Source organism: Lichtheimia ornata (assembly GCF_029851405.1).
Source record: "Lichtheimia ornata isolate CBS 291.66 chromosome Unknown scaffold00022, whole genome shotgun sequence".
In the NCBI taxonomy this organism is placed as follows: Eukaryota; Fungi; Mucoromycota; class Mucoromycetes; order Mucorales; family Lichtheimiaceae; genus Lichtheimia; species Lichtheimia ornata.
The window spans coordinates 163632-189822 of NW_026695342.1; the positions used below are offsets into that span (position 1 = coordinate 163632).

Below are 26191 nucleotides of genomic sequence, written 5' to 3' on the forward strand. Positions count from 1 at the left end.
CATCAAAGCTGTGATCTACTGCAAGCAATAAGGAGCCATGTACGCAAATAAGATAGCTACGTGGAAGTGGATAATAAACTTTATTACGGCAGATGTCTAAGACACAAATGGAAGATGATCTATTGAGAATGGGATCTTGCATATTCCTTTGGATGCCAACGAGATATGGGATGGATCAAGTAGCATCATTGGAGGGGAAAGATAAACCACGTGAGCATTTAAAGTAATTTCCTCGTCGTCGAAAAAAATTCAAGAGGTCGATCCACTTTGGCTGGTGGCGATATTGCGAAATCTGGGATCGACCAGCTTGATCGTGAAACTACCACACAAGGTACGCTACACCCTGCCGAGCAGATTGCTCTATTAAAGAACCCACGTTTGATTGTAAAGTTTAGAGATACAGGCACCTTTAGGTTTTACCTATGCTGTAAGCGTGATGCTATATGAAGAGTGCTCTTTGTTCATTATCAAGTAGGTGGATCCTGACAGAGCAAAAGATGCAGAGGGACGCGTTTGTGTAACACAGCCGACTTTAAGGGACGATGCATGATTCTTGTACACCATTTAATAGCCCTTCATAAACTGCCACTTGATAGCCCCTTCATCCCATTCACCTTTGTTGCCCAAACCAATACATACGAACGATTGTCATGATCCAGCCCAGCATGCCCATCATTGAAGTTTCTTGATCCCAGCTGATTTGAGCGAGCTATGGTCAAACACAAAACATCATCCAATTTCACAAAAATCATTTTGCAAAGTTATTTGTAAACTGCCAGCTAGCAGCCCATTCCTCCCATTCACCTTTGTTGTCCAATCCAATGCATACGAACGATTGTCTTGCTCCAGCCCATCATTCCCATCATTTAACTTTCTTGATCCAATGAGATTTGACTGAAAAACGCTCAAACAAAGAAATGTCATTCAACATCGGTTCAACCTACTTAATTTCCACTTCTTCCAAATCCAGCTCATTGTCTCTTCCTCCCATTCTCAACCGTTGCCCCATTCAAGTACAACTATACCACCTGCGAATGATTGTCCTGCTTCAGCTCGCCATGCCAATCGTACCAATGTCTTGATCCGATTGTCTTTGACTGAATGGCAACTTCCATGGCATGTACACTCTACTACAACACCCACTTTTCTTTGACACTACACCTTCTCTTGTACACTCCTCTGCCACGACCAATCGTAACAGCATTCATTGCAGCAGCTGCCATTAGCGATGTCTTTATTGTCTCAAATGACTTGCAGCAGCCTGCCTTGTGGCCTTTTTCACGTGATCAGCAGATATCCATTGTATAGAAGCAGCTTTATTTACATGTAGCAACTTGCTTTAATACATACAACTTTCTATGGATATGAATACGAAGATTGCTTTGGTACATGGGATGGGAAGAATTGGATGCATACGTCACCATGGCACTGTAAGAAACCAACAGCTGTAGAAGACATCCATCCATCATGGTGGTGCACTTTTTCTTCATACCAAAGTTGGGCAAGCCTAGCTTTTGCACAACGTCTACATGCTCATTCACATGGCAGTCATCTTGTGTGTCAACACAACGGCCAATTTACATATGATATGGAGTCAATTGCATCCGAGCAAACATGCCTTTCATTATGATAGTGCTAGGTATTGGGATCAGCATCACATGGTATAGGGTGATCGTGGATCTGCTCTTGAGACATGAAGGGGTTTGCTTATTTGAGTCATGGAAGGAAGAATCAAGTAATAGGTGATGGAGAATGTGCTTCCAATAGGTCCCGATAGAGTGTTAGCAAAAAGAAATAGCTGGCATGTACATCGCCATATCCCTCTTTTCTCGCACAAGAGGATGGCGAATGATTCAATTGTACGATGACATGTATCATAATGAAGCATTCATAAAAGTATTTATTTACGTATCTTTGTACATAGCATGATTTAGGGATCAGCAATCTTGACAACTTGCTTGCCAAAGTTCTCACCACGCAACACGGCGATCAAAGCATCAGGGGTCTTTTCGATGCCATATGCAATATCCTCCCGATACTTGATCTTTCCTTCAAGAAGCCATTGTGTGACATCCTTGCTAAATTGTGCACCCATTTCAGCAGCTGAATCACCAACAATGAAGCCCTCGATTCTCAAACGCTTGGCAACGACTTGCATAAGGTTGTGGATACCCTCTGGCTTTTCACGGTTGTATTGGGAAATCATACCACAGGCAACAATGCTAATGGAAAAGGTATATGATTTAGTGTTTGTGATATACATGGATGTGTGTGTGTGTGTAAACTTACCGGCCGAAACGGTTGGCATGGTTAATGACAGCTTCAAGCATTTTACCACCGACATTCTCAAAGTAGATATCAATACCATTGGGGCACAATTCACCAAGCTTCTCGTTAACATCGCAAGTCTTATAGTTGAAGGCAGCATCAAAACCGATCTCCTTGAGGTATTGGACCTTCTCATCCGAACCAGCAGAGCCAACAACGTGAAGACCAATGACCTTGCCAATTTGGCCTACAAGCTGACCAACAGCACCGGATGCTGCTGACACGTAAAGTGTTTCGCCTGCCTTGGGCTTACCAAACTTGAACAAGCTTGAGTAACACAAAAGACACATTAGCAAATTTATGCACAAACCGCGGTATAATATGATCATACTTACCCTACGTAGGCAGTCATTCCAGGCATACCCAAAACACCCACGTAGTTGGTAATAGGAAGGCCGTTGGTCTTGGGCTCGTTACGGACAATGTAAAATTCGGTTTCGGCGGCGGGCACAACAACATAGTTTTCGAATCCACCATGACCAGTCATACCATAGACGTAGTCGCCTTCCTTGAAACGTGGGTTATTGGACTTCAAACAAACACCCATAGAGTCACCAGTCATTGGCTTGCCGAGAGGGAAAGCGGGGGAGTAAGATTTGATGGAAGGATCACGCATACGACCACGCATGTATGGATCAACAGAGATCACCAACTGCTTGAGGAGGATCTCACCATCGCCAAGAGGAGCATCCAAATCGATGGTTGTATTGTTGATGGTCATGTGTTCACCAGCAACTGGATAGGTGGTGGGGATCTTTGAGAAGATAACTTGAGAGTTTGGTGTGGGAGCCATGATGAATATTGGTATGTGTGTATGAGAAAATGGATGGAAAGTAATTCCAAGATGTTTGACGTGTGATCCTTTTTATATTAACAACAGCAGCTTTATGCTAAATGCTTGAATTACTAAGCTTGTTCCGCGTGTTTCTAATGCTGTCACTAAAAGGAAAGCACCACTTCTTGCCGACAGTTGTGCTGATTAAACAATAATACGTTCATTCGCCGACGTTGCATTATGAGAGCGACACTCCCAAACCCCCACCCAGATATACCGCCAAATTGGATAACCCCTTGTTACTCACAGCTCTGGTAGGCGTCCACGATTTCTATTTTAACACACCCCTCCCATTATTAAGAACAATGATATCGTATGAGAAGATCCACATAACGTCTTTGTTGGTAATGGACAACATCCTGCATGTCTTTCGGACATTTTCATGCCATCACTAAATATTCTAACTCAGGGGCCAAATACTGGGGAAGAAACTAAAACACGCTTCTGCAACACGACATGCAAACAAACGACCACTATGAAGGCTTCTTGGAGCTGTTGATGAAAAAGTACTCAGATCGTAACTCGATTTAAAGTTTTACCAATTTGGCAATGAGAAGAATGTCGCATACGTGGTATTTCTGGATATGGATAAGCTCGCGACAATGAAGGCCGATTGCGCACTGTGCAAGTTGTGTTGAAGAACAATGAAATGGGTCTCACAATAACGCTCAATTTATCAACTCTATACAACAACTTGAATGAGCATGATGGAGGTCTTTAAGATATTTGAACGCATGGACATTCAAGATGACGAAGTGCATTGCAAGCGGTCTTATTACTTCGCTCACTTAAATGTTGCTATTCGAGCTCGTTTAGACCATGCATAATAAAACAAACGCTTTGCTACATGACCCAAGCACTGCATAAGGTGTCACAAACCTTACAAATAACAACTACACTTATCATGCATCCATCACATAAGTTTTTTTTGCCCATTCATGACATGCTTCATTATATGTGTGGCATCGTGAAGCTTATAGCCAGTAATACTATGATGATTGGTATATAATAAAGAACAGCTTGTTCATACATATGGCTGCAAGATGACGTTGTTGGTTGTAATCTTACGATTTCCCCCTTGTATCTTTAGGGATATGAAGGCTCAAATGCACGCATCACACTGGTGGTGGTCATCATCATCGAGGCAAGGTAGCAAACTAGTTTTTCATTATTGGTTTATCTATCAATTCGGTATTGTTGCTATGTATACACAAATGGGCTATCCTATACGAACAACGTCAAAATGAAATGCATAAAGAACCACAGCAACGTCATCTTTTCGAGTATAAGGCATGTGTATGTTGATTTCCTGTAATGGCCTATTAGGTTGTCGCCTTTGTAATACAAATTGAAGGCAAGGTACAACGTACATGGAGTATACGGCAAATGGCGGATCACCGGCTGCATGATCGGTATTGTCGTGGCCACCAGCAAAAATTAATGTCCCTGATGTCAGGTACAAGCACATAATAAAATAGTAATTGGTTTCCCATAGAATCATGTACACAAATCCAATGCAGGATTACATCTATGTATAGATTAGCTTCTTGGCAGTGGCAGTGGAACATGTAAGCATACATACACCATCCAACGCCATTTAGCATCAGGCTGAAACCAGGAGAGTAACAAAAGACTCCGAATTTAACCATGGACACCAGGCCTTTTCTCGTTGCCTTTCCTGCAGTTGGTGATCCTCGGGAAGAGACAAGGTAAGCATGGGCATTCATTTGAACAACGTGGAAGGACTAGTGTAGTACCTTGAATGCATGCTCACCCACGTAGTCTTTGATTGAAAGGTTGAATCAAATGTCTTCCGACGGCAATGGAGAGTCAACACCACCACCATCTGTGAGCCAGTCTTCCACAACGACACCACAACGACATGACAATACACCTAGCCGCCAAAATGGAACACCACCAGTGCTGAATGGTCACGATTTAAGAAGGCAACAACACCAGCAAACGCCACCACCTTCGATGGCAGCAGCAGCCACTGCCGGTGCAGTAGCGATCCGCCTTGGCCGTGGACACAACCTTTTCAATATGGCACGAAACAATCAAGGTACAGGCAACCATAGTACCAGTAATGGACATCACGTTGGAGGTGTTGGAGGAGGAGGCAACATACATAAGAAAGCAGCCCATGGACGACATGTTACTACACGAGGTGGCATCTATGCAGCGACAACGACTGTACAACAGGATATTGTTCGATTGGAACGTGATTTAGAAAAGATCTTGCTTCGACCTCATGCACGTAGCCGACGTATCAGTTCTTCAAATGCACGACTTAGCATGCATGATACGCAACGACCTCAAAACGGGATCACAGATGATACCACAGCAACACAAGGCAACAGCAAGCGGAATCTATTTATGCGATATTCGAGGATGGATCTATCCATGGCAACGGGTGATGATGATGGCCGAGCAACAGCAGGGGAACATGGTAGTCGCATCAGCGCCATCATGACGTCTATTATGGATACACTTGAAAAGCATAAGGTCGCCACACAATTGCCATTTACCAGTGACATCCTAGGCGTATTATCGGTGCCATTTAGCCAAACGCCACTGAGCAGTAAGTATCTTTGGGGGGGGGGGATAATCGGCAAAATTTGAAAAGAAAGGAATTGATTAATTGTTTGTGTTGCACACGCCATCATCACACATTAGCGGATGACTGTAATCAAGCACTGGACATCTTCGATTATATTCGTGAGCGTTTCAAGCAAGTGGATGCAATTGTAAGTAAACAGGTGTAAAAGAGAGGACGCTTTGCTTACCAAATGGCAATCAGGACAACCTGGAGCAGATCACGTTTTGCTGCCGATTATTGAAGTGTGGTCATCTTAAGCTCAAAGTAAGTGTAAAAGATATTGGAATGAGGTGGTAGATAGCTTATACGAACGTACATAGATGCGGCTGGTTGATACCATGAAATTGATGCTGGCATCGAGTATGGGCAACCCTGCTTATCTTCCATCATCCCCTACGGCTTTTCATGCGTTGGTATATACCCTTGCTGATGCTTTATCGTATGCTTCAGCGGCTACAACAGACCGTCCACAATCACGCCATCCTGAAGAATACGACTATATTCGATCGGCTTTGATTGATTATCTTGATAAACTTTCCAGCGGCAACATGATACCATTGATGGGAAAGGATTGGGATCGTTACTTTATACCCGCCGACAGCAACAGTGATCCTCCAGCACCACTCTCGGTTGCACGCTTTTGTGTTCTCGAAGCGTTGTGCCGATCACTCATGGTGAGCTCCGATACATCCCATTCAGGTGGTGTTTTCGCAACGGCTCTTGCTAAACGAACCTACATTGTACAAGATCTCTTACCGGTAAGCATGCAAGGAATCATTTGTATGACAAACGATATTAACGATCATCCTTTTTATCCAGAGATATTGGGAGGAGCCTGATGTGCCTATGAGAAGATCTTATGCTACTGTCCTCTTTGTATTATCGGAAGCAGGTAATTATGACTTGATCATTGGCGTTGGTAATGTAAGGTCTAACATGGTGTATATAGCTACCGATTGGTTTTTGAATGCGACTCCCGATGATCTACGTCAAACAACATCACCTGTATCGCTCCTCAAGGCATTTATCGAAGACAAGATTACAGTGACCACCCTGCAAATGTATCTGCCTAATTGGCACGATGATCCAAATGTTCGAGCCGTATACACCAATGTCATCAGCATGATCTTATCATTACTCTCTATCACATCTCTTCATGATCCTCACCATCTACATAGCAACAGCCCACGTTCAACACCAAGTCATAGCCCACGACCCTCAGCTTATGACATTCCATCTCCTGATGGTAGTGCCATGTGGAGCCCTGATGAATTATCCACCGAGCATCTCAGCTTATATAGCAATACGGATCGTAGCAGCGAAAAGCCGACATCATGGCGACACACAATAGCGCTTATACGATCTTATTTCGAGGCATTTTGGTCGTCATCAACATTACAGACTCTGGTGATGGAAGTGGTGGCAGCAACAGTGGAGGATGCAAGTTGGGACAAATTGGTGCGAATCTATGAGAATTTGGCATTCAATATGGATGAGACAATTGGTGACAAGGTGGTCACTGCTACGTTGCCACGATTATTGAGTCGACTTGCAAATACGCTTCCATCACCTACAACACCAGGTTTATCCAACTTGATGTCCCGCATTTCACAATCTTATCGACCTGTATTCTACCGTCACGTGATTACATGTGCTGCATCAAATGATGAGCAAAAAGTATCGACGCAATTGGTGCTTATGAGCTGCTTGAGAAAGTACATGTCAAGTGTACAATATTGGATGCACGACGCGGAGATGATCAACGTGCTACTATTAAGTGACCTTGGAGCCAAGAAGGATACAGCCAGCAATGGAGAGGAAGTTGTCATTGGTGATGGCATTCGATGGGGTAATACGACACTTGGTCAATGTGTGGTAGCTACCGAGTTTCTATGGGCCATCAAAGAATTACGTGACAAGCAAAGCAGTGGAACATTAGCCAACATGGAAGAGAGCGAGATTGCAAAAAAGTTCTTGATTGATTTGGAGCGACGCATTGCCGTATTCATGACAGCAAAGGAGAAGATGACCTTGATCCCATTACCATTGCGAGTAATTTTATGCAACATTTTCTTGGAGATCCGATTCTTTTGCAATACGACACACCGACCTGGATGGTTATTACGTGCCATTGATTGGGCTATACAGCAACGAGTGACATCAACCTCGAGTGATCCTTTTGACATCACCAATTCTCCCATGTCAGAGAAGAAATCACATGTATCAGTTACTATTCATCCCAATCATATTGAAAATGTGATGCTCATGTTTCAACGTATACGGATCGTTTATGCAATGACGGTGGATGAGCTTGAAACAGAGAGCGTGGATCCAGTCGAGTATTTTGATCGTCCTATTCGACAGCCCAGTGATCAATCTCTCTTGGATACGCCTGTTACATCACTTCACGAGCAAGATCCTGTACAATTGCCTGATCAAACACGGCGCCGCGAATGCATTTCCTCCATTTACCCAATCACACAAGCTGCTGCTGCTTCAAAAGATGTGCGACCACCAACATCCACTCACGATGCCAACAAGTCCTTGCAGCTCGCTTCAACATTAGCAAAGAGGCGATTGGATGAGATGTCATCTATCAATCAAGATCCATTTGGTGCAGTGTTTTCACTCCTTGTTGCTGTATATACCTCATTGACGACGCAAGAGTTTGCTACTTTGGTGAATCCGTTATGGCAGGGATTTATTGATGACCGAAATCCGCAATCATTTGTACCTGCAGCATTTCTTCTGATGCAGTGTAGTGAAAAGATACCCAAGCAAACGATTGAAGTGTTTATGCATGACTTTTACAGGTGTGTGTGTGATGTGTGTGTAACAATGCATGAAACAAACAAATACTAATGATATGTATACATCTCCTTAGTGGTGATCCATTTCGTCGATTGGCTGCCATTGAGAAGCAAGCATCTATGAGCGGATACCGATTCAACATCCTTGCCCAAGAATATATACCCGTATCGAATCGCAAACGTCCTTTTCGTGGGGATGGAGGTGCATTCTCTACACCATTCGTGCCTACAGATCTGGGAAGTAATCGCTTCACTATGGATGAACCTCGGTGGATGGCCAAACTTAAGCATGCCAGCAATTTCCCCATTGAACTCAAGCGACAAATTCAGGAGCTGGGATGGGATGATGATGATCAAGGAGAGGAACATGAGGCACTCAAGAAGGTGTTGACACCATTGGCATTGTTGCCATCCTTGTTTTTGGAAGATGAAGATGAACCATCCAATGATGGTGGTGCTCCTGACAATACCACTGGAAATGCTGGTGCAGCTGGTGGTGGTGCTGGTGGTGGTGGCACACGTAATGAGGGAGAAACAACAAGGCATGTCAATGTGAGCAAGATCATTGCACGGCGTAAACGAGCAGCTACTGTTCATGCCATGACAGTAGCCAACTTGAGCTTGGTTGATTTGCTTGGTGACGATTTTAGTGGTGTTGCGAATGGATTACGCGACTTGCTTGAGACCTATTTGCGTGATGATCCAGCATTGTTCTTACGGCCGTTCTTGGGCGAACTTGGCAAAACACAAATGGCTCGACACCGTGAACTCTTGACACGATTGCGATATTTGACAGATCTTCGCGCCAAGTTGCCACCCGGATTCACGTATATCTTGTTCAACTACTTAGCAGGCATGCTAAAGTGGTTGACACGTGAAAATAAGGAAGAAGGCCTTGTGTTGATGATGTTGATCCATCCACTTTTGGTCGAGTTGGCCATGTCAACCAATGAACTTTCGATTCGAGATCTTCGTAAGAACAAGATTGAGCATTTATTGGCGAGCACGGGTCGCTTTTGGTTTATTAATGAACAGCCTGCAAGCATGTTTCCACGACGTATCACCCAACAAGGGACGCCATTTGCATTTCTGGATATTCCATGGGAGGTGTTCAGTGTAGCTATTCTACGTACTAGCCACATCCAATTCTTGACCAACTTTTTGGCACGATATCCACGTGAAGTTTATGCCATCAAAAAGACGCTGCAAGAATACGAGCCTATCCCAATGCCGAATAAGAAATCCAACGAGAGGTTATCAGGCACGGCACAGTATTTTCCAGATATCACGCTCCGCAAACGGCAGGATACAAGCTTTGTGTTTGAAGAAGAGGATGTATCACCTAGCAATGATGAAATCAAGGCAATTCCAAGACACACGCAAGAAGAAGAAGATACAGGATTACTATCATCATTGCGTGCACGTGTATGGTTGCGATTTATTGATGCCTTGTTGAATGGATTGAACAAGAATTACAATGATCGTAACGAGTTGGAAAGGATCCTAAAGGGTGTCAATATGATCATTATGGAACATCACTCGGATTATGGTATCATCGGGCAAGCATTGATATTGTACACACGCGTGGTGACTCGATTCAAGCGTTTATTTGTCAACAATCGTGGACATGGAACATTTTTACATGCATTGTTCAAGGTGTTTTGCGAGGTGGAACGATTCCCACATGTGCGATCTGCCATTACATTTGCATGGTGTCGATTCTATGCAGTGCACGAAGAATCCTTTGTATTTCAAATGCTGGGAACATTGGTGCCAATTATTCTCGATGCATACGACAAGTCCACTTCACTGGGTGCATGGATGGCTGACAATTTGTATTACTTGATGCAAGCAATGCATAACCCACCAAGGCTAGGTGCGACATCAGATGTGCTTGGATTACAGTTACAGGTGGAATTGGATGATCATGAGCGTAGTGTACAAGAGCGTATCGATGCTGTCAGCAATCCAATGGCAATGCCATTATCAGCCACCATTCTCAAACCACTATCCAAAAGTGCAACAGCACCTATTGTGCCACTCGCTGTTAGCGACTATGATAATCGGCCCTTCCCTATGCAAGATTTCGTGAAGCTGTTTTTGACCATCATTGCATATGATCCAGGCTCGTTGCGCGCTGAGCAGTTTGTCAAGATGTTTCGGCATATGCTTCCCCGTTTTTGCAAGCTTGGAAATTTGGGCACACTTGTCAATGACGGCATTGTAGCCTTGATTGATGTCTTTCTCAAGTTTAGCAAGAATGCGAAACCTGCAGCAGCAGCTGGTGGTGATGGCCAAGGGGGAGCTACTAGTGGATCATCGGCACCACACATCAATTTCAACGTGTCAAACCTGTTTTCGTCAGAAGAAAATGCAGGACCCACTCAAGGAGAGTCATCAACGCAACACGCTTATGGAAAGCAATGGCAACAGAATGATCGATTGACTATCAAACGCGAATTCGTTCGCCTTGTGGAACAATTCTTCAAGTGTGGTGGTGCCTTGAATGAGACCAACCATGAAAAGATGTCGCAAATTATTCGTATCATTATGCGAGATTATGCGTCTGTGCGAGGTGCAATTTGTAAGACTGGATGGATCCGCAATTATTTGGTGTATGCTATGGAAACGATGGTGGATATGCGCAACTATACCAAGCCGCTCAAAACAATGCTCACAGCAATCCATGGCCAACTTCGCACACAGTGGAAAACAGTGGATGCAACTGAACTCTATGAAGGATTGGCGACAATGATGGAAAATGGTCAAGGCAAAGCATTGAATATGCACGATGTTGCTGGATTATTACGAGAACGATTTGTATCGTTTGGATTGATGATTGCTACTCGTGCACCAGGCGATTGGAATGAATTAGGACTTGAGATACGTACACGTTTCCGGAAAGCGCTAGTACGATTGATTGTGGCTATCCTTGAGCACTCGTCGCAAGATGTTTTGCAGGAGATTGAACAATTGCCACCTTCTATCTCATTGATCGGCAGCATTGTCGTTCCTATATGTCTCAAATACGATACCAGGTGTGATTCTGGTGCATCTGTTCCTTCTTTAATGCGACCACGTTTTCGACCTTCCGATCCTACAGCCACGTGGATGCGTCTTTTGGCTTATGTATCCAAATCTTGCAGCCAAGCATCACTCTTCAAGTCCAAGAGCACTGGTTTTTCATTGACAGCATTGGCATCGAATATGGGTGGAGGTGGTCAACAACAGCATTCATACAGCCATAATCAGAATGAGGAAATGGATGATGGCGATGTAATGCCTGAACCGAGGGACGGCAAAAGTACACCAACATCGGTTGCCCATTTGTTTTCATTAAGCATTGTGGCCATGAAGATTATTCTTATACGTGGATCGAAATCATTTGACAAGATACGGGGTGCATGGGTGCAAGTGGCCTATTTCATCAAAGGGGCTCTCATATTTGGACAAACATTGAAGACACTCAAACAACGACCAACCTCTGGAAGATCGACTCCACGGGGTAGTCATGCACCACAGCCATCACCTGGTTTATCACCACCCAACAATCCACATAGCTTATGGCCTGGCACACCCACCACACCTGAATCAGCACCAGCAACGGCAGGGATTGGAGCTACAACTAACAGTAGTACTAGCTCAGCACCACCCGTGAGTGTATTATACGACTATGCAACATGGTGTTTTCTAGAATACGTTGTATGCTACAAGGCACCCTTGAGTCTTTTATTGCGTGATTTTGTACAAGATAAACTACGTGATATGGGCAGCACTGCAAGGCCGACAAGTGGTAGATCGCCATCATTTGCCACTACTCCCACTGTGGGCAACAGGCAATCAAGGAAATGGAAGAGCTGGGCAAATACGGATTCACAGCCACCCCAACAACAACAACAAGCAATGGCAAACACGTATGCATCCGATCCCTTGGTACCACCACCTCATCATCAACAGGTCGAGACTTTGGCACCTCCACCACCTTCTCCACAACAACAAGCTGATACATCAGCAGCATCAGGTCTTGGTCTTCATATCCCCAACAGCCGATCTTCAGGAACGGGTGTTCCACAACAACAACAACCCATGTCAAGCTCACAATCTATTTTCATTGATGAAGCACCTCCTCTATCACCTACCGCGCAACCTATTCATAGCCGTCGTGGATCAAGGGCAAACAACACCAACACCAATTCAATGCCTGTGGGTGTAGGATCCACCGAATTGCACATCATTCATGCGGAAACCATCAATGCTCTCATGAACATCCAATCTTGTCTTGGTTTCAACACTGCTCTTCCTTGGGGTACAGATACCACTTCTCCACAACACGCTCGCCCTTGGACTTATCGCATGGCTGTCAGCAAGGCTACTTATGAGTGGCAGATGATCCTCCAACTCTATACTCAACTTTTTGAAAATCCCTCCACCACAAACACTTCTCCTGCACCTTTGAATCCATAGTAGATCCCATCAAACCCCTTCATGTATATAAACGTATTATAGACCTATTCTCCGCGACTTGCCCTTTATGTTGTAGTTGAAAAAGTTTCTTTAAAAAATATCATGCTGTGGCACAACAAACAAATAAATGCACATTTTCGTATACATATGAATTATCTTTGCTCATTACATTAGAGAGGAAGCTAATGTTTCTGTGTATATGTGTGCGTGCTTGTGATTTACATAGGTGATTCTATGGTTGAAGATAATAAAAGGGATATAGATAGATAGATAGATAGATGGGATGTTGTTGTTGTTGTTGTGGTGGTGGTGGTGGTGGAGAGCGATGTACTATACAAGAACGAGAAGAAAAGGTGCGCTATCACCGATGAGGGCCTGGATCAAGCACATCTGGGAATATTTGTACACGATCGGTCAACTCGCATATGTTATGGAGGCATCTCATTGGGTATATGGCGTCGATAAATAGGGCCACATTGGCGAGAGTGACATCTTCGATAGTGACGTTGCCCATGATATAGTACAATTCGAGGATGCAATAGATACAAATCGTGGCTGCCAGCAGCATTGGCCATAAAAGCATCCAGGTATCCATGTCAAAGATACTGCGTAGCCATGGTAAGCTCATGTAAATAGTGATGGTACTCGTTGCTCTACAACGTGATCAAAATTGGGCGTTCTCGTTGTTGGTATGTGTGTGTCACATCTCCTTTCAAATGTACATGTGTGTACTTACATTGGTCCGATGCCAGAGAAGGCAAGTTGCGTCTGCAGGGTGAAAAGCAGGATCCCGAATAACCCAATCATCGTCATCAGTAATACCAAAATGCCTTCATTGTAGAATAACTTGGATACTATAGCCATTCGTAAGTGGTGTGTCACATAGCAGCAGTAATGGTGTATATACCAATATCAGATATAATGGACGCTTGCATGAGAGAAAAAGAAACGAGCATAATGGTACGAGTCGTTGACGATAATCGATAATAGCGCATCCATAGTTGCCATGCAATCAAAGTTGCCACTAGAAACGTCGGTGGTAATGGCATCCACCAAGTATAGCGGCTGTAATACAAGCATGTGTGTATGTGTCATTTTACTAGTAGTGTATACCCCTCGTCCGTTTGAGCTTGCTACTTGCCTTCTTTGTAGCCACTGAAAGATAGGATCCACGCGTACAAGCAATGTTGCCAATCCCAAGGTGATCAAGACTTGTCCCAGTGTAATGAGAAGCACCTTGCGCACAAACTCTATAGAGATCGAGTTGGAGGCGGGAATGGGCAAATCACAATAAAGTGTAAAAGAAACTTGCTCATTTGTTTTGGAATGCTGCATCGACAAACGGTTCTACCAAAGATATCAAGGTCATGACCCGAGGAACGAATACGATGAAGAGCTGGATAACGAGGGCTGCGAGTGGATGTGCTGTTGGGGACGGGGAGCGTGTAATAAGTCGTGTATTGATTCATCGGCTGCTCGGAAACGACTACCCGTTCCGCCCAAGGCACATGGAAGAGAAAAGAAGAGAGAGATGTTGTAAAAAAAGAAAAAGAAAGAGTAAAAGAGATGAAAAAGAAATGTGACATCACCTGTGATAAGCTGTGCTTAGTGCTTCATCTTTGTGTGCCCCCCCCCTTGTGTGAGGTGCGTGTGTGTTATAGTGATAAAGTGAGTGCATCGTGCCACCAAGGAACACCGCCAGTGTCTCACTTGCATCCTTATTCTCCTCCTGGATATTGATGCTCCTGCCAAATATCATATCCTACCTACCCTAATTCAATCCTTGTTTCCGCATACACGACATCTTCTCTCTAATCATCCATCCCCCTTGTTTCCCCTTCAAATGACTCTATCCCACTCCTAACGCAGGAAGAAACAGCGATTTTCCCTTTTTTTCTTTATTTCTACATATTACTTTCTTTGTTTCTCTTTTCCCTTCACGCTCACAAATATACGCTTATGTCTGATATTGCACGTCCAACAACAGGTCCACCAGGTTTCCTTATGAAAAGATGGCACAAATGTAGTAGTGGAAATACAAAGACTTCAGTGTTATTACGAGAGCTGCCGAGTCTAGATCAAGTTTTACGACGACAAAGTCGACCACCTGTGTGCCTGTACAACTTTTACATTGTGCTCCGCGATCGCTTAGAGTTGGAAACCTTGTTAGATTTTTGGTTGGATGTTCAACAAGCACGAGTGCTTTACAAACGACATGTCAAACAATCAACAAAAAAGAGCAATCCTACACGCAACATGACACCTCCCCTTTCACCTGCACCAACGACAATGAGCCATGATCAGCAGCTCACTCATTCATTATTAATGCTTGCAAGTGGCAATTCTACCACTACGGCTGGTAGGCCATCAGTGGGAACGGTGGGAAGCCATGGCAGCAACAATACAGCATCCACTGTGGTAACTCGTGCTGCCATGCAAGAGTTTATTGAGCATATTTATCTACGCTACATTGTCCCTAATGCTGAAAAGGAGCTGATGCATCTACCGTTGTCTATGCGAGACGCCATTGCCGATCAATTTGCATCCTCAAAAACCGGCATCTACGATCCATCCATTGTTTTCAACGACGCACAGCATTACGTCCATCAACTGCTACAGGCCACATGGCCCTACTTTTTGCGATACAAGGCACTCATGAATCTGACATTGAATCAACAGCTTGGTCGTATTGCTGCTGGGTTGGCGACATTGCTTGTTGGGTTCTCGGTTGAGTTTTCATTAATCTTTCTCAATGTACAACCATGGCACACAAGGATATGGGTAAGGTTGCATTCATAAACATGCCTTGCGTTTTTATTGACATGTGATGATGCATCAGGGCGTTTTACCAATATTTGTTGGTGTGTATTGCTTGATTTCAGGTTTGACAGGATTGGATCCAATCTGGGTGCTTGCTTTCAATGTCAGGTAATGCAAATGAAATCACACACATGACGCAATTTGGCACAAGTTGCATAGCTGTCAAAACAACGTGAGCTTACACAGCCTATAGTGAAACAACTACATTCCACTTCAATCGGATACAACAACCTAATGTGAGACCCATTCTCTCGGAGCGTTCTATTATTGTTTTGGCGGTGTGCTTGCTCATCACAATCATCCTTATCGTTATCTTTTGCGCGTTGCCAGGGAAACGACTCTAAAAAGCAGGCTATCTTTACTATACAACCCAATCTGTATCTAGTCATTTCTTTCACCTCATGTGTTTTCTCATCTTATTATACGTATCACTGTGCCACCATGGTGCCCCTTCTTCTTCAATGCCTTAATACATTAATACCTTGTATAGAGAATATTAAACACACCCTATTCTAATACTATGCTCCTTTTATACAACACATCAAAAGGGGGTGACCCATACAACTACCAGCAGGATGATGATGCCATGTAATCCTTTTATTACGATTGCATTTTGTTGCGAATGTTATCAAAGCGGCTTTGTGGGTAATCCAAATGGTTGCGTGTGGTATCAATGTTTCCACCAAAGGCACGGGATGCAGCGTACAACAAGCTTCGGTCTTCAGATCCATGGTTGTCAGCCGAAAGCTCCCAAAACATGACGCCGCCCAATCCTAATTCACGAACAAGATCGCACTTCTTTTCGACAATGTACGGGTTATCGTATGTAACAAACTCGTGCTTTTTGGGATCGTATGAGTATGATGCCATGGCTTCCTCATCAATATGTTCAGTGGCACCAGGACGAGGTAAATCCTTGTAATCAAATGAGCCTTCTTCCCATGATCCTTGAGGCACACCGTTAAAGCTGCTGCCAGGTTTGGCACTCTTGACCTTTGAAAATGCACGTCCATAAGCAGGGATACCCATGATGATCTTTTGTGCAGGTACACCAGCAGCCAAGTAATCGTCAATGGCGGATTTGACCGAAAGCGTACCATAGAGTGCAGCTTGATGTCCAATGACAGGATCCCAGGCACCTGCAAGATCATAGGCCATGATGTAAAAGAAATCCAAATGCTGAGCCATATCCTTGAGATGCATTTTACGATACACCTCGGCACCCGAAGACACAGCAACCGAAATAAGATACTTGTTGGTAAGCTTTTCACGCAAATCATGAAGGAGATCAACATAGGCTTGTGCTTCTTCATCGTCCTTTGGGTGTTCCCAGTCAACGTCCAATCCATCGAGGCCATAGTCTTGTACATGTTGAAGAGCTGATTCGGCAAAACGAGCACGCTTGGCAGGATCCTTGGCAACAGTGGTAAAATTGGTGCTCCACGACCATCCGCCAACACTTAATGACACCTTGAGATTGCGATTGCGTTGCTTGAGGAGATACAATTGCTTTAGATTGCCATACAAATTGGTGCCAATATCATTCCAATTATCAGGTTGATGATTAAACGTCTCATCTATGATGTATGTGAGAAGCCATATTCTATGGTTGCATTATAGTATATATTTTACCTTCAGTGAAATGCTTGTCCTTGTCAGCCCAATCATCCTGCAAGATTACAGCATTGGTTGAGTAACATACACACACGTATCCATGTAAAAATACATACCCCGAGCACTATCGTGCCATCATCCATCAAATTGGCAAAGGCATAGAGTACATGAGAAAGCTTATCACTTTCCTTGGCAAGATCAGCAACACCATATCCTCGATCATAGATCGCCCTGCAGTATACAAAATAAGTTTTCTCAATGGCTGTCGTAGCTGTATATGTGTTTTATTACCAGTCGACAAAGTAGCCGGCGACAACATGCTCAGTAGGATGAACGGAATCCTCGGGAGAAGATGGCTCATTTTGCTGATTAGGAATCCCACCACGGAACCAGCTGAGCACCAGCAGCACAACAACCAAAGGTACAAGTATCAAAGTGCATAGCAGTGAACGTTTATCTGTCCTCGAGATAGACGTCGTCATAGTAGTGGTGTAGTAGATGGTCAACTCAGGAGCATATGGCTGTTGCTGGTAGTCAATCCAAAAATAGGGTAAGTGTTACAATGTCGTTTTTGTCGGGCTGCAATGCAAGATAACCAATACCCATCACATGACATTAATCACTGGAAGCGAACAAGGTTGTTTGTGGAGACGAAATCCTTCATGGATATTTAGGCCGAAACATCCTTTGAAAGTACACAAGAGAATACCTGCTCATAGCTAGTCAAGCCCTGGTTAACATAACAAGGTCCATATTTTCTCCAATACCCAATAAAGAATCTACCAAAGCCGATTGCCTCATTCATAACAATGACCCTCGTTTCATGAATCACTCCTCTATCCTTGCATGAATTGGAATAATGGTATCATGTAGTAGGATGCGCATCATTGATCATGATTGTTTGGTGACCTTACAAAGACCCCGTAATCGATCATCCAAATCACGTCCATTCCCAATCAAACATTGTCAAGCATTTACGGTGTGTACGTGTATGGGTGATTGAATTGGAACAAATAGGTGTTTCATTGAAGGATAATCCATCTATCGATGTACGTTTACTGGGAAGCTTCAGGAGCGTTGTTGTAAGCAGCCAATTGCTGGTCGAGATCAGCATCCACCTTGGGGGCCTATATGATATGGATCCAACATTGAGCATCATTATCGTCCACACATGATCGTTCGCATGATCCTATACACGTACCTCGGGAGCAGGAGGAAGCTTCAAGTCCTTGACTTGGGATTCATCAGCCTTGACCTATCATGGATACTCGATATCAGATCTTGCTCATATACTCAAGCTGAAAAAACGCGTTCAAAAGACTTACAGGTGCAGGCTTGTAACCCTTCAACTCCTTGAGATAAAGCTCTTGGACAACATCTAGTAACCCAAGCAACCAGTTGAATAAACGTTTCTTCCTCATGTACCGAGAAAACCATACCCTTTTGAGCAACAGCAGTGGTGGAGATGGCACGAGCAGCCATGGAAGGTGCAGCGACCTGTTTGGAGCAAGGGTACAATGTCAACAAAACAAAAGGTTCGCGTGTGTACCTGCAGTTGCAAGTATAAAGTTGTTAATGTAGAATGGTATGCGTACCTTGGAGGCGAGAGAACCAAAGGCAATGCGAGCAATCGACATGATGTAAGTAGGTATGAACAAAACAGCACCGGCTTCCTAAATTCACACTTGTAAAAAAACCCCTTCCCAGTGAACCAGCCTTGTCATCATTCGTGACTGGGGGCCATTGCACACCCACCCAAAATATCATTGCCATGGCAACCACCATCTGATTAGATATACTTGAACAAAACATTGAGATGCTTTCATTTTATTGCTCGCAGCATGAAAAAGGGGTTTTATGGCAAAGGAGTATATACGAGTTTCTGTACATATTATAAAAAAGAAATGCTTTTTTGAAAAGAGAAGAAGAGAATGGTGCATGGTGTGTGGAAAGCGAAAAAGAGAATCATCATGATGGATATGACATTTAGTCAACCTCCTCCATCTTGGAAGTCTCAACGACCTCCTCAACGGCAGCACCAGAGGCAGGGGCATCCTCAACAACTTCATCTTCGTCAATGGAAAGACCCAAAGCAACCATGCGGTGGATACGAGTAGCAAAGGTGGCAGGCTCATCAAGGGAGAAACCAGAGGTCAAAAGAGCGGTCTCGAAGAGAAGAGTGGTCAAGTCCTTAACAGTACGGTCGCTGGCATCAGCGGCAACCTTTTCCTTAAGAGTCTTGACGATGGCATGTTGGGGGTTAAGTTCGAAGGTCTTCTTGGAAGCCATGTAAGCGGACATGCTGTTGTCACGAAGAGCTTGAGCCTTCATGATACGCTCCATGTTGGCGGACCAGCCGAATTGACCAGTGGTGAGGACACAAGGAGAATCGGTAAGCTTGTTGGAGACAACGACCTTCTCAACCTTCTCGCCAAGAATTTCCTTGACAGACTTGCAAAGATCCTCAAACTTCTTCTCTTCTTCCTCACGAGCCTTCTTCTCTTCCTCATCCTCCTCAATCTCAACACCTTCCTTGGTGATGCACACAAGCTTCTTGTCATCGTATTCCTTGAGTTGAGTGGTGGAGTATTCATCAATAGGATCGGTCATGAGCAAGACTTCAATACCCTTCTTCTTGAAACCTTCCAAGAAGGGAGAGTTCTCAATAGCAGCACGGGATTCACCAGTGATGTAGTAGATGTTCTTTTGCTTCTCGGGCATACGGGTAACGTAATCCTTAAGGGAGGTCAATTCGTCACCGCTCTTGGTGGAGTAGTAACGGAGGAGATCAGCCAACTTGCCACGGTTTTGAGTATCTTCGTGGATACCAAGCTTAAGGTTCTTGGAGAAGGATTCGTAGAACTTGTCAAAGTTCTCCTTGTCCTCAGCGATTTCAGCGAACATCTCCAAGCACTTCTTGACAAGGTTCTTGCGGATGACCTTCAAGATCTTGTTTTGTTGAAGCATCTCACGAGAAATGTTAAGGGGCAAGTCTTCAGAGTCGACAACACCCTTGACAAAGTTGAGCCATTCGGGAATGAGATCCTCACAGTCATCCATGATGAAGACACGGCGAACGTACAACTTGATGTTGTTGCGCTTCTTCTTGGTCTCGAACAAATCGAAGGGAGCACGCTTGGGAACGAAGAGGATGGCACGGAATTCAAGTTGACCTTCAACAGAGAAGTGCTTGACAGCCAAATGATCCTCCCAGTCGTTGGTAAGGGCCTTGTAGAATTGAGCATACTCTTCGCTCTTGATATCATCAGGGTTGCGAGTCCAAAGAGGCTTGGTCTTGTTGAGCTCTTCGGTATCAGTGGTCTTTTCCTTGATGGTCTTCTTCTTCTTTTCCTTCTTGTCTTCTTCATCCTCAACTTCCTCAATCTTGGGCTTCTCCTCATCTTCCTTGACCTCCTCAGCTTCATCATCAGAGACTTCCTTCTCAACCTCCTTTTCAACAACCAATTGGATGGGGTAAGAGATGAATTCAGAGTGCTTCTTAACGATGTCCTTGATCTTGCGTTCTTCAAGGTACTCGAGCTATTAGAAAAACAAAGCGGATGGGAAATTTAGTATATACGCCACTATTTTTTCGTGCACCGCACATGTGTGTGTGAGTGGTTTACTACACACACAAAAAATTACATACCTGATCCTCCTTCAAGAAGAGGCGCATTTCAGTACCACGGCCAAGGGAGGGGTTGACTTCATCACGGGTGATGGTGAAAGAACCGCCAGCAGCAGATTCCCAAATGTATTGCTCGTCATCATTGTGCTTGGTGATGACTTGGACCTTGTCAGCAACGAGGTAAGCAGAGTAGAAACCGACACCGAATTGACCAATCATGGAGATATCAGCACCAGAGGAGAGGGCTTCCATGAAAGCCTTGGTACCGGACTTGGCGATAGTACCCAAGTTGTTGACGAGATCAGCCTTGGTCATACCAATACCGGAATCACGGATGGAAAGGATGTTGTGCTCACGGTCAGGGATGATACGAACGAAAAGTTCCTTCTCACCATCAAGAGCAGAGGTATCGGTCAAGGATTGGTAACGGATCTTGTCAATGGCATCGGAAGCGTTCGAGATCAACTCACGCAAGAAGATTTCCTACACATAACCATGGTGTGTCAAAAACCAATGTTGCTATCTAAACGCTGACGCGTCCTCCCTTATCCCATTACTTACCTTGTTAGAGTAGAAGGTGTTGATGATCAAACTCATCAACTGAGAGATCTCAGCTTGGAAGGAAAAGGTTTCAGTCTCGGCGGTCATGGTGATGTGCTATGGGAAAGAAGAGAGAAGCAGAGAAAGAGCAACAGTAAGAAAGATTATTGCTTTGCTTTTTATTCCCTTTCCTTACCGTAGCTCTTATTTCAAAGCCAGCACCTACTTTATAATACGAATATACAGTAAAGCACCTTCCAGCAACTTCGATCAGTTCAGGGACCGCCTTTTTTTGACACGGATCACTATGGAAAACCATATTCACTCAGCCTCTTGCAAGTTAACCTATTTTGAACCACACACAACACTTACCTATGGCCATGTTTTTGATTTAACGTGTTTTTGGTGATGTAGTCTTTGTGCACATTGTCACCCAAGCGAAGGTGGATATCCTGGAAGGAAACGGGTGTTTTGATTAGTACCTAAAAGGAATGCCACTTGTTCATTATTCATTTACCTTGAACAATATACAATCAATGATCCTTCCATGCCATATTGTGTCACTCCTAAATGCGAGGACGACGATGATCTCTTCATTTGGATGATATCTTGAAAGCACTAATATGGAAATGGAACATTAGCCAAGCGGGATAACAACCAACTGCCATTTTCAGCGTCTTGGTTTTCTTTGTTGGTGAACATGACACTCACTGCATATCTGAGCCTTTTATCTCTTGGGAGCAGCATCCAATTACGGTCCAACGATGACGAAGACGAACAAGAAGAGCAGATCGCCCGATTGCAACGACGTGAGAAAGAAATGCTACAGGCACAACATAGTGTAATCACCGCAATCAGTCAACACAGCGCGTCAAGTGACATGCGAGGTATGTAGATACCCTGATTCGACCCATGAATGCGATCGGCTTTTACTTACATGTAGGCATGTGTAGAGTTTACGGAGAACCTGGCAGGCGGAGTGCTCACAGTGAGTAGCATGGTGAGCAATTACACACTATGCTTTCCAGTGGTGGTGGCGCGTCATCGTCTACAAGCATTTCCTGCTCGTCGTGCATGGCGTAGAGATACTCCTGTATACTTCGCACGTCGGTTTTGGGGCACCTATCAACGACAAGGACTTGGCCGCTTGTATACAGGCTTTGGATTGGGATTACTGGCACAGGCCATCACTACCATATATGATGCGATGCTCAGTGGTCTCATTGGTCTACTCTCTCAAGATCCTGATATCTCTTGGACACGACAATTGTTCTTAACTGCAGCCAATACATGGTAAATATCCATATCTATTATGCATAATCACGTGATTAACAATGGTTCCTTCCTTAGTCTCGGCTGGGGTGTACATATACCTCTTTATCCGCTTTATCGCAATGCTCTTATCGTGCGAGTACAACTAGCTGGAACACACCAACCTATCAAAGGAATCAAAGACTTTGCACTCTCTTACAAGCACGATCTCAAACGATTCTTGTCACCACTAAGCGGGCCATTACCACTCATATCCGTTTTCCTTCCTTCATGTTTACTACACGTGGTGACAGAGAAGCTCCTCCTCTTTTTATACAAACGCATTTTACCTATTGCAACATCATCTCCCAACCATCATCGTCACAAGTCATCAACACGCTCATCCAACAGGACACATCAACGAGCAGCACGATCACGACGACAAGCAGCTATCATAGAAACTGATTCTGGTACACGTATTGCCACTACAGGCGGATCCAATTTTATGGTTGTACCTGAACCTGGATCAGAAATGGAACGACAACTCTTGACACGACAACAACAACAACAGCAACATCGCCATCACAACCAAGCTGAAATGACAGTGCTACGAACGTTTTATCCCGAAGTTGTATGTGGTATTGTGAGCAGTTTGATCGTACGGATTGTGAGTTACCCTCTGGATACGGTGCTTTTTCGGCTCATGCTACAAGACTCGGGCATTCAACCCAATCAAACACACTATACCGGTTTCTTCAGTTGTGTAAGGCACATATGGTATAATGAAGGTGGATGGCGTGCGTTCTTTCCAGGTTGGGGTGGCGGTGTGATGGAAATCGTGATGAGTTATCTCGTACTTGAAGGATCATGGCTCGCGTATCGTTTCGTTGATTGGAAGATTCAAGGCTATCCCGAATATGAACCACGCAGCGTAAGAAAAGTACGCGATATACGTGAGCGTATGGGTCTCCCTGTTTAGTAGCATTTGTACATAAATCAATTATTACCCTTTCATGAATACGTTAATACATCAATCATTGTTTATATTCATGTCTCCCTTTGATAACTATGTGATGGCGTTGAAGGAATGCTAACGTATACAATGGTATGTTTATCTTGCATCAAACATACACTCTTCAAGATTGGTAATTCCCCGCCCTACGTTGATATGATAACTATCTTACAAAGTCTGCCTACAAAAATCACAAGAGGACCGAGTGTTACGGCGTATCTACAAGATGATCTAATAACGAAGGAAGATGAGTTATGCTATCGTATACAGCCTTTGTTCTTCAAGGCACAATGAACCAATCAGACACTTTCTCTTCTTTTTATCAGCGGATGCACTACTACAATCCTGCATAAACTTTTTTTGTAATACAATGCATCAAAATGCCTACACATGGCGAGTTCCAACTCAGGAAGAAGGTAGCTCTTACTATAGAACCTTATAAAGGGCCCAAGCACTCCGTATTCGCGAAAGTAATCCTTTAATCCAACATCATTTACAAGAGATAGCTTGAGAGGTACAGCGAATTGCTCCAACGGGAGAGGTACATCGATATGAGAAGTTTCTATCTTATGGGCGTGCATTGAGCAAAGGTGAATGGATGGACGTGAGGTGGAACTTGATGCGCGGTGGAATGGATGGTTGAGAGGTTACAAGTGGATGGTGATAGTAGCTGCCATGGAAGAGCGAGTAAAATACGATCCTTGGATACACCTATCGTTCAGGATGATAGCATCTAGGTCAAGTTGACAATGGGCACATAAAAACAAAGACTCGTTTTCCACGCATTGTGCACGTCTATAACCTTCCATCCCATGTACATACCAAAGCAATGTTTTGATCCATAGACATTCGCATGTATTGAAAGCAAGTTGCCACGCGTAAATAATGCTGCTTCTATACAATGGTTATCTGCTGGTCACGTAAAACAGGTTGTAAGGCAAGTTGCTGCAAATAAAGAAAGCTATTTTGAGACAGTGAAGTAAAGACGTTGTTATTGGCAGCTGTTGCAATGAATGTTGTTGTGCTTGGTTGTGGTAGAGGAGTATACAAGAAAAGGTGTGAAGGAAGCGTGGGTGTTGTAGTAGAGTGATAAGAGGACTGTATACACGCCATGCACTTGCCATTCAGTTAAAGACAATCGGATCAAGGCAATCGTAGGATTGACATGGTGGGTTGAAGCAGGACAATCGTTCGCAGGTGGTAGTTGTATGCACTTGAATGGGGCAACAGTTGAGAATGGGAGGAGAAGTGACAATGAGCTGGGAGTGGAAGAAGTGGAAATTAAATAGGGCAGTCTGATGTTGAACGATACTTCTTTCTTCGAGCGTTGCTCAATCAAATCCTCTCGAAGCAAGAACGTTCAATGATGGGCATGCTCGTCTGGAGTAACACAATCGTTCGTATGCATTGGATTGGACAACAAAGGTGAATGGGAGGAAGTGGCTATTAGCTGGCATTTATGAACCATTCCTAAATAGTGTACAAGTATCATGCATCGCCTGTGCTGACTGGCTCAAGTTACACAAACACGCCCGTCTGCATCTTTGGCTATAGTCATACTACTTGACAATGAACAAAGACCACTTCTCATATAGCATCACGCTTACAACATAGTAAAAACATAAAGACACCTGTATCTCCAAACTTTACAATCAAACGTGGGGTCTTTGATAGAACCATGTTGCTCGGCGGGGTGAAAGCGATCTTGTGTCAAACCATGAAGTCCATCGTGGCTAATCCCAGATTTCGCAATGTCGCTACCAGCCAAACTGGATCTGGGGCTCAACCTCTTTCGACGACGACCAAAAAAATATTTTTTGGGCTAGTTGCGACATTGAACGCGAAACTTTCACACAAGGTGCTGTTGGCCAAGCCGAGTCCATTGCTCTATTCAAAACCCCACGTTTCATTGTAAAGTTTGGAGATACAGGCACCTTTATGTTTGTAAGCGTGATGCTATATGAAGAGTGGTCTTTGTTCATTGTCAAGTAGGTGGACCCTGGCAGAGCAAAAGATGCAGAGGGTCGTGTTGTGTAACACAGCTACGTTTGCATGAATGAAAGGGTCAATGTATAATTACTTTATGGATCATCTAGGAACAGGCATGTATTGCTAGCTAACGGCCACTTTTATCCAATCATCATTGTTGCGAGATCCACTGCATGGGAACGATGCCCCTGCTCCAGACATTCATTTCCATGATTAAAGTAGGTTGATCCGAGCTGATTTGACTGAGCTGCGGTCAAAGAGAGATTACATCACTCTGGACATCAAGCACGCTCGATGTAGC

The 26191-nt window shown here is 44.1% G+C and overlaps 8 protein-coding genes across 8 annotated transcripts; 3 read left to right on the plus strand and 5 right to left on the minus strand.

Annotated features, from left to right (window-relative positions):
* Positions 1-1930: 1930 nt before the first annotated feature.
* O0I10_005489 (uncharacterized protein) lies at positions 1931-3121 on the minus strand (the record flags this gene model as incomplete). Its single annotated transcript, XM_058485529.1, has 3 exons — positions 1931-2222; positions 2290-2595; positions 2664-3121. The coding sequence occupies 3 exons, from the start codon at positions 3119-3121 to the stop codon at positions 1931-1933; spliced, it is 1056 nt and encodes a 351-aa protein (XP_058343676.1).
* Positions 3122-4969: 1848 nt separating this feature from the next.
* On the plus strand, positions 4970-13036 carry O0I10_005490 (uncharacterized protein; the record flags this gene model as incomplete). The annotated part of the gene is made up of 7 exons (XM_058485530.1): positions 4970-5744; positions 5840-5910; positions 5964-6026; positions 6083-6520; positions 6582-6654; positions 6712-8575; positions 8647-13036. 7 exons carry the CDS (start codon positions 4970-4972, stop codon positions 13034-13036), a joined length of 7674 nt encoding a protein of 2557 aa, XP_058343677.1.
* Positions 13037-13397: 361 nt separating this feature from the next.
* On the minus strand, positions 13398-14505 carry O0I10_005491 (uncharacterized protein; the record flags this gene model as incomplete). Its single annotated transcript, XM_058485531.1, has 5 exons — positions 13398-13689; positions 13773-13890; positions 13944-14101; positions 14178-14286; positions 14349-14505. 5 exons carry the CDS (start codon positions 14503-14505, stop codon positions 13398-13400), a joined length of 834 nt encoding a protein of 277 aa, XP_058343678.1.
* A 490-nt stretch (positions 14506-14995) lies between these two features.
* On the plus strand, positions 14996-16200 carry O0I10_005492 (uncharacterized protein; the record flags this gene model as incomplete). The annotated part of the gene is made up of 3 exons (XM_058485532.1): positions 14996-15817; positions 15876-15964; positions 16050-16200. 3 exons carry the CDS (start codon positions 14996-14998, stop codon positions 16198-16200), a joined length of 1062 nt encoding a protein of 353 aa, XP_058343679.1.
* A 256-nt stretch (positions 16201-16456) lies between these two features.
* O0I10_005493 (uncharacterized protein) lies at positions 16457-17952 on the minus strand (the record flags this gene model as incomplete). The annotated part of the gene is made up of 4 exons (XM_058485533.1): positions 16457-17433; positions 17489-17525; positions 17587-17701; positions 17762-17952. The coding sequence occupies 4 exons, from the start codon at positions 17950-17952 to the stop codon at positions 16457-16459; spliced, it is 1320 nt and encodes a 439-aa protein (XP_058343680.1).
* A 573-nt stretch (positions 17953-18525) lies between these two features.
* O0I10_005494 (uncharacterized protein) lies at positions 18526-19107 on the minus strand (the record flags this gene model as incomplete). Its single annotated transcript, XM_058485534.1, has 5 exons — positions 18526-18597; positions 18672-18725; positions 18796-18848; positions 18910-18967; positions 19066-19107. The coding sequence occupies 5 exons, from the start codon at positions 19105-19107 to the stop codon at positions 18526-18528; spliced, it is 279 nt and encodes a 92-aa protein (XP_058343681.1).
* Positions 19108-19456: 349 nt separating this feature from the next.
* On the minus strand, positions 19457-21746 carry O0I10_005495 (heat shock protein 83; the record flags this gene model as incomplete). Its single annotated transcript, XM_058485535.1, has 3 exons — positions 19457-21010; positions 21120-21581; positions 21660-21746. 3 exons carry the CDS (start codon positions 21744-21746, stop codon positions 19457-19459), a joined length of 2103 nt encoding a protein of 700 aa, XP_058343682.1.
* Positions 21747-22338: 592 nt separating this feature from the next.
* On the plus strand, positions 22339-23868 carry O0I10_005496 (uncharacterized protein; the record flags this gene model as incomplete). The annotated part of the gene is made up of 3 exons (XM_058485536.1): positions 22339-22525; positions 22592-22931; positions 22989-23868. 3 exons carry the CDS (start codon positions 22339-22341, stop codon positions 23866-23868), a joined length of 1407 nt encoding a protein of 468 aa, XP_058343683.1.
* Positions 23869-26191: the final 2323 nt, after the last annotated feature.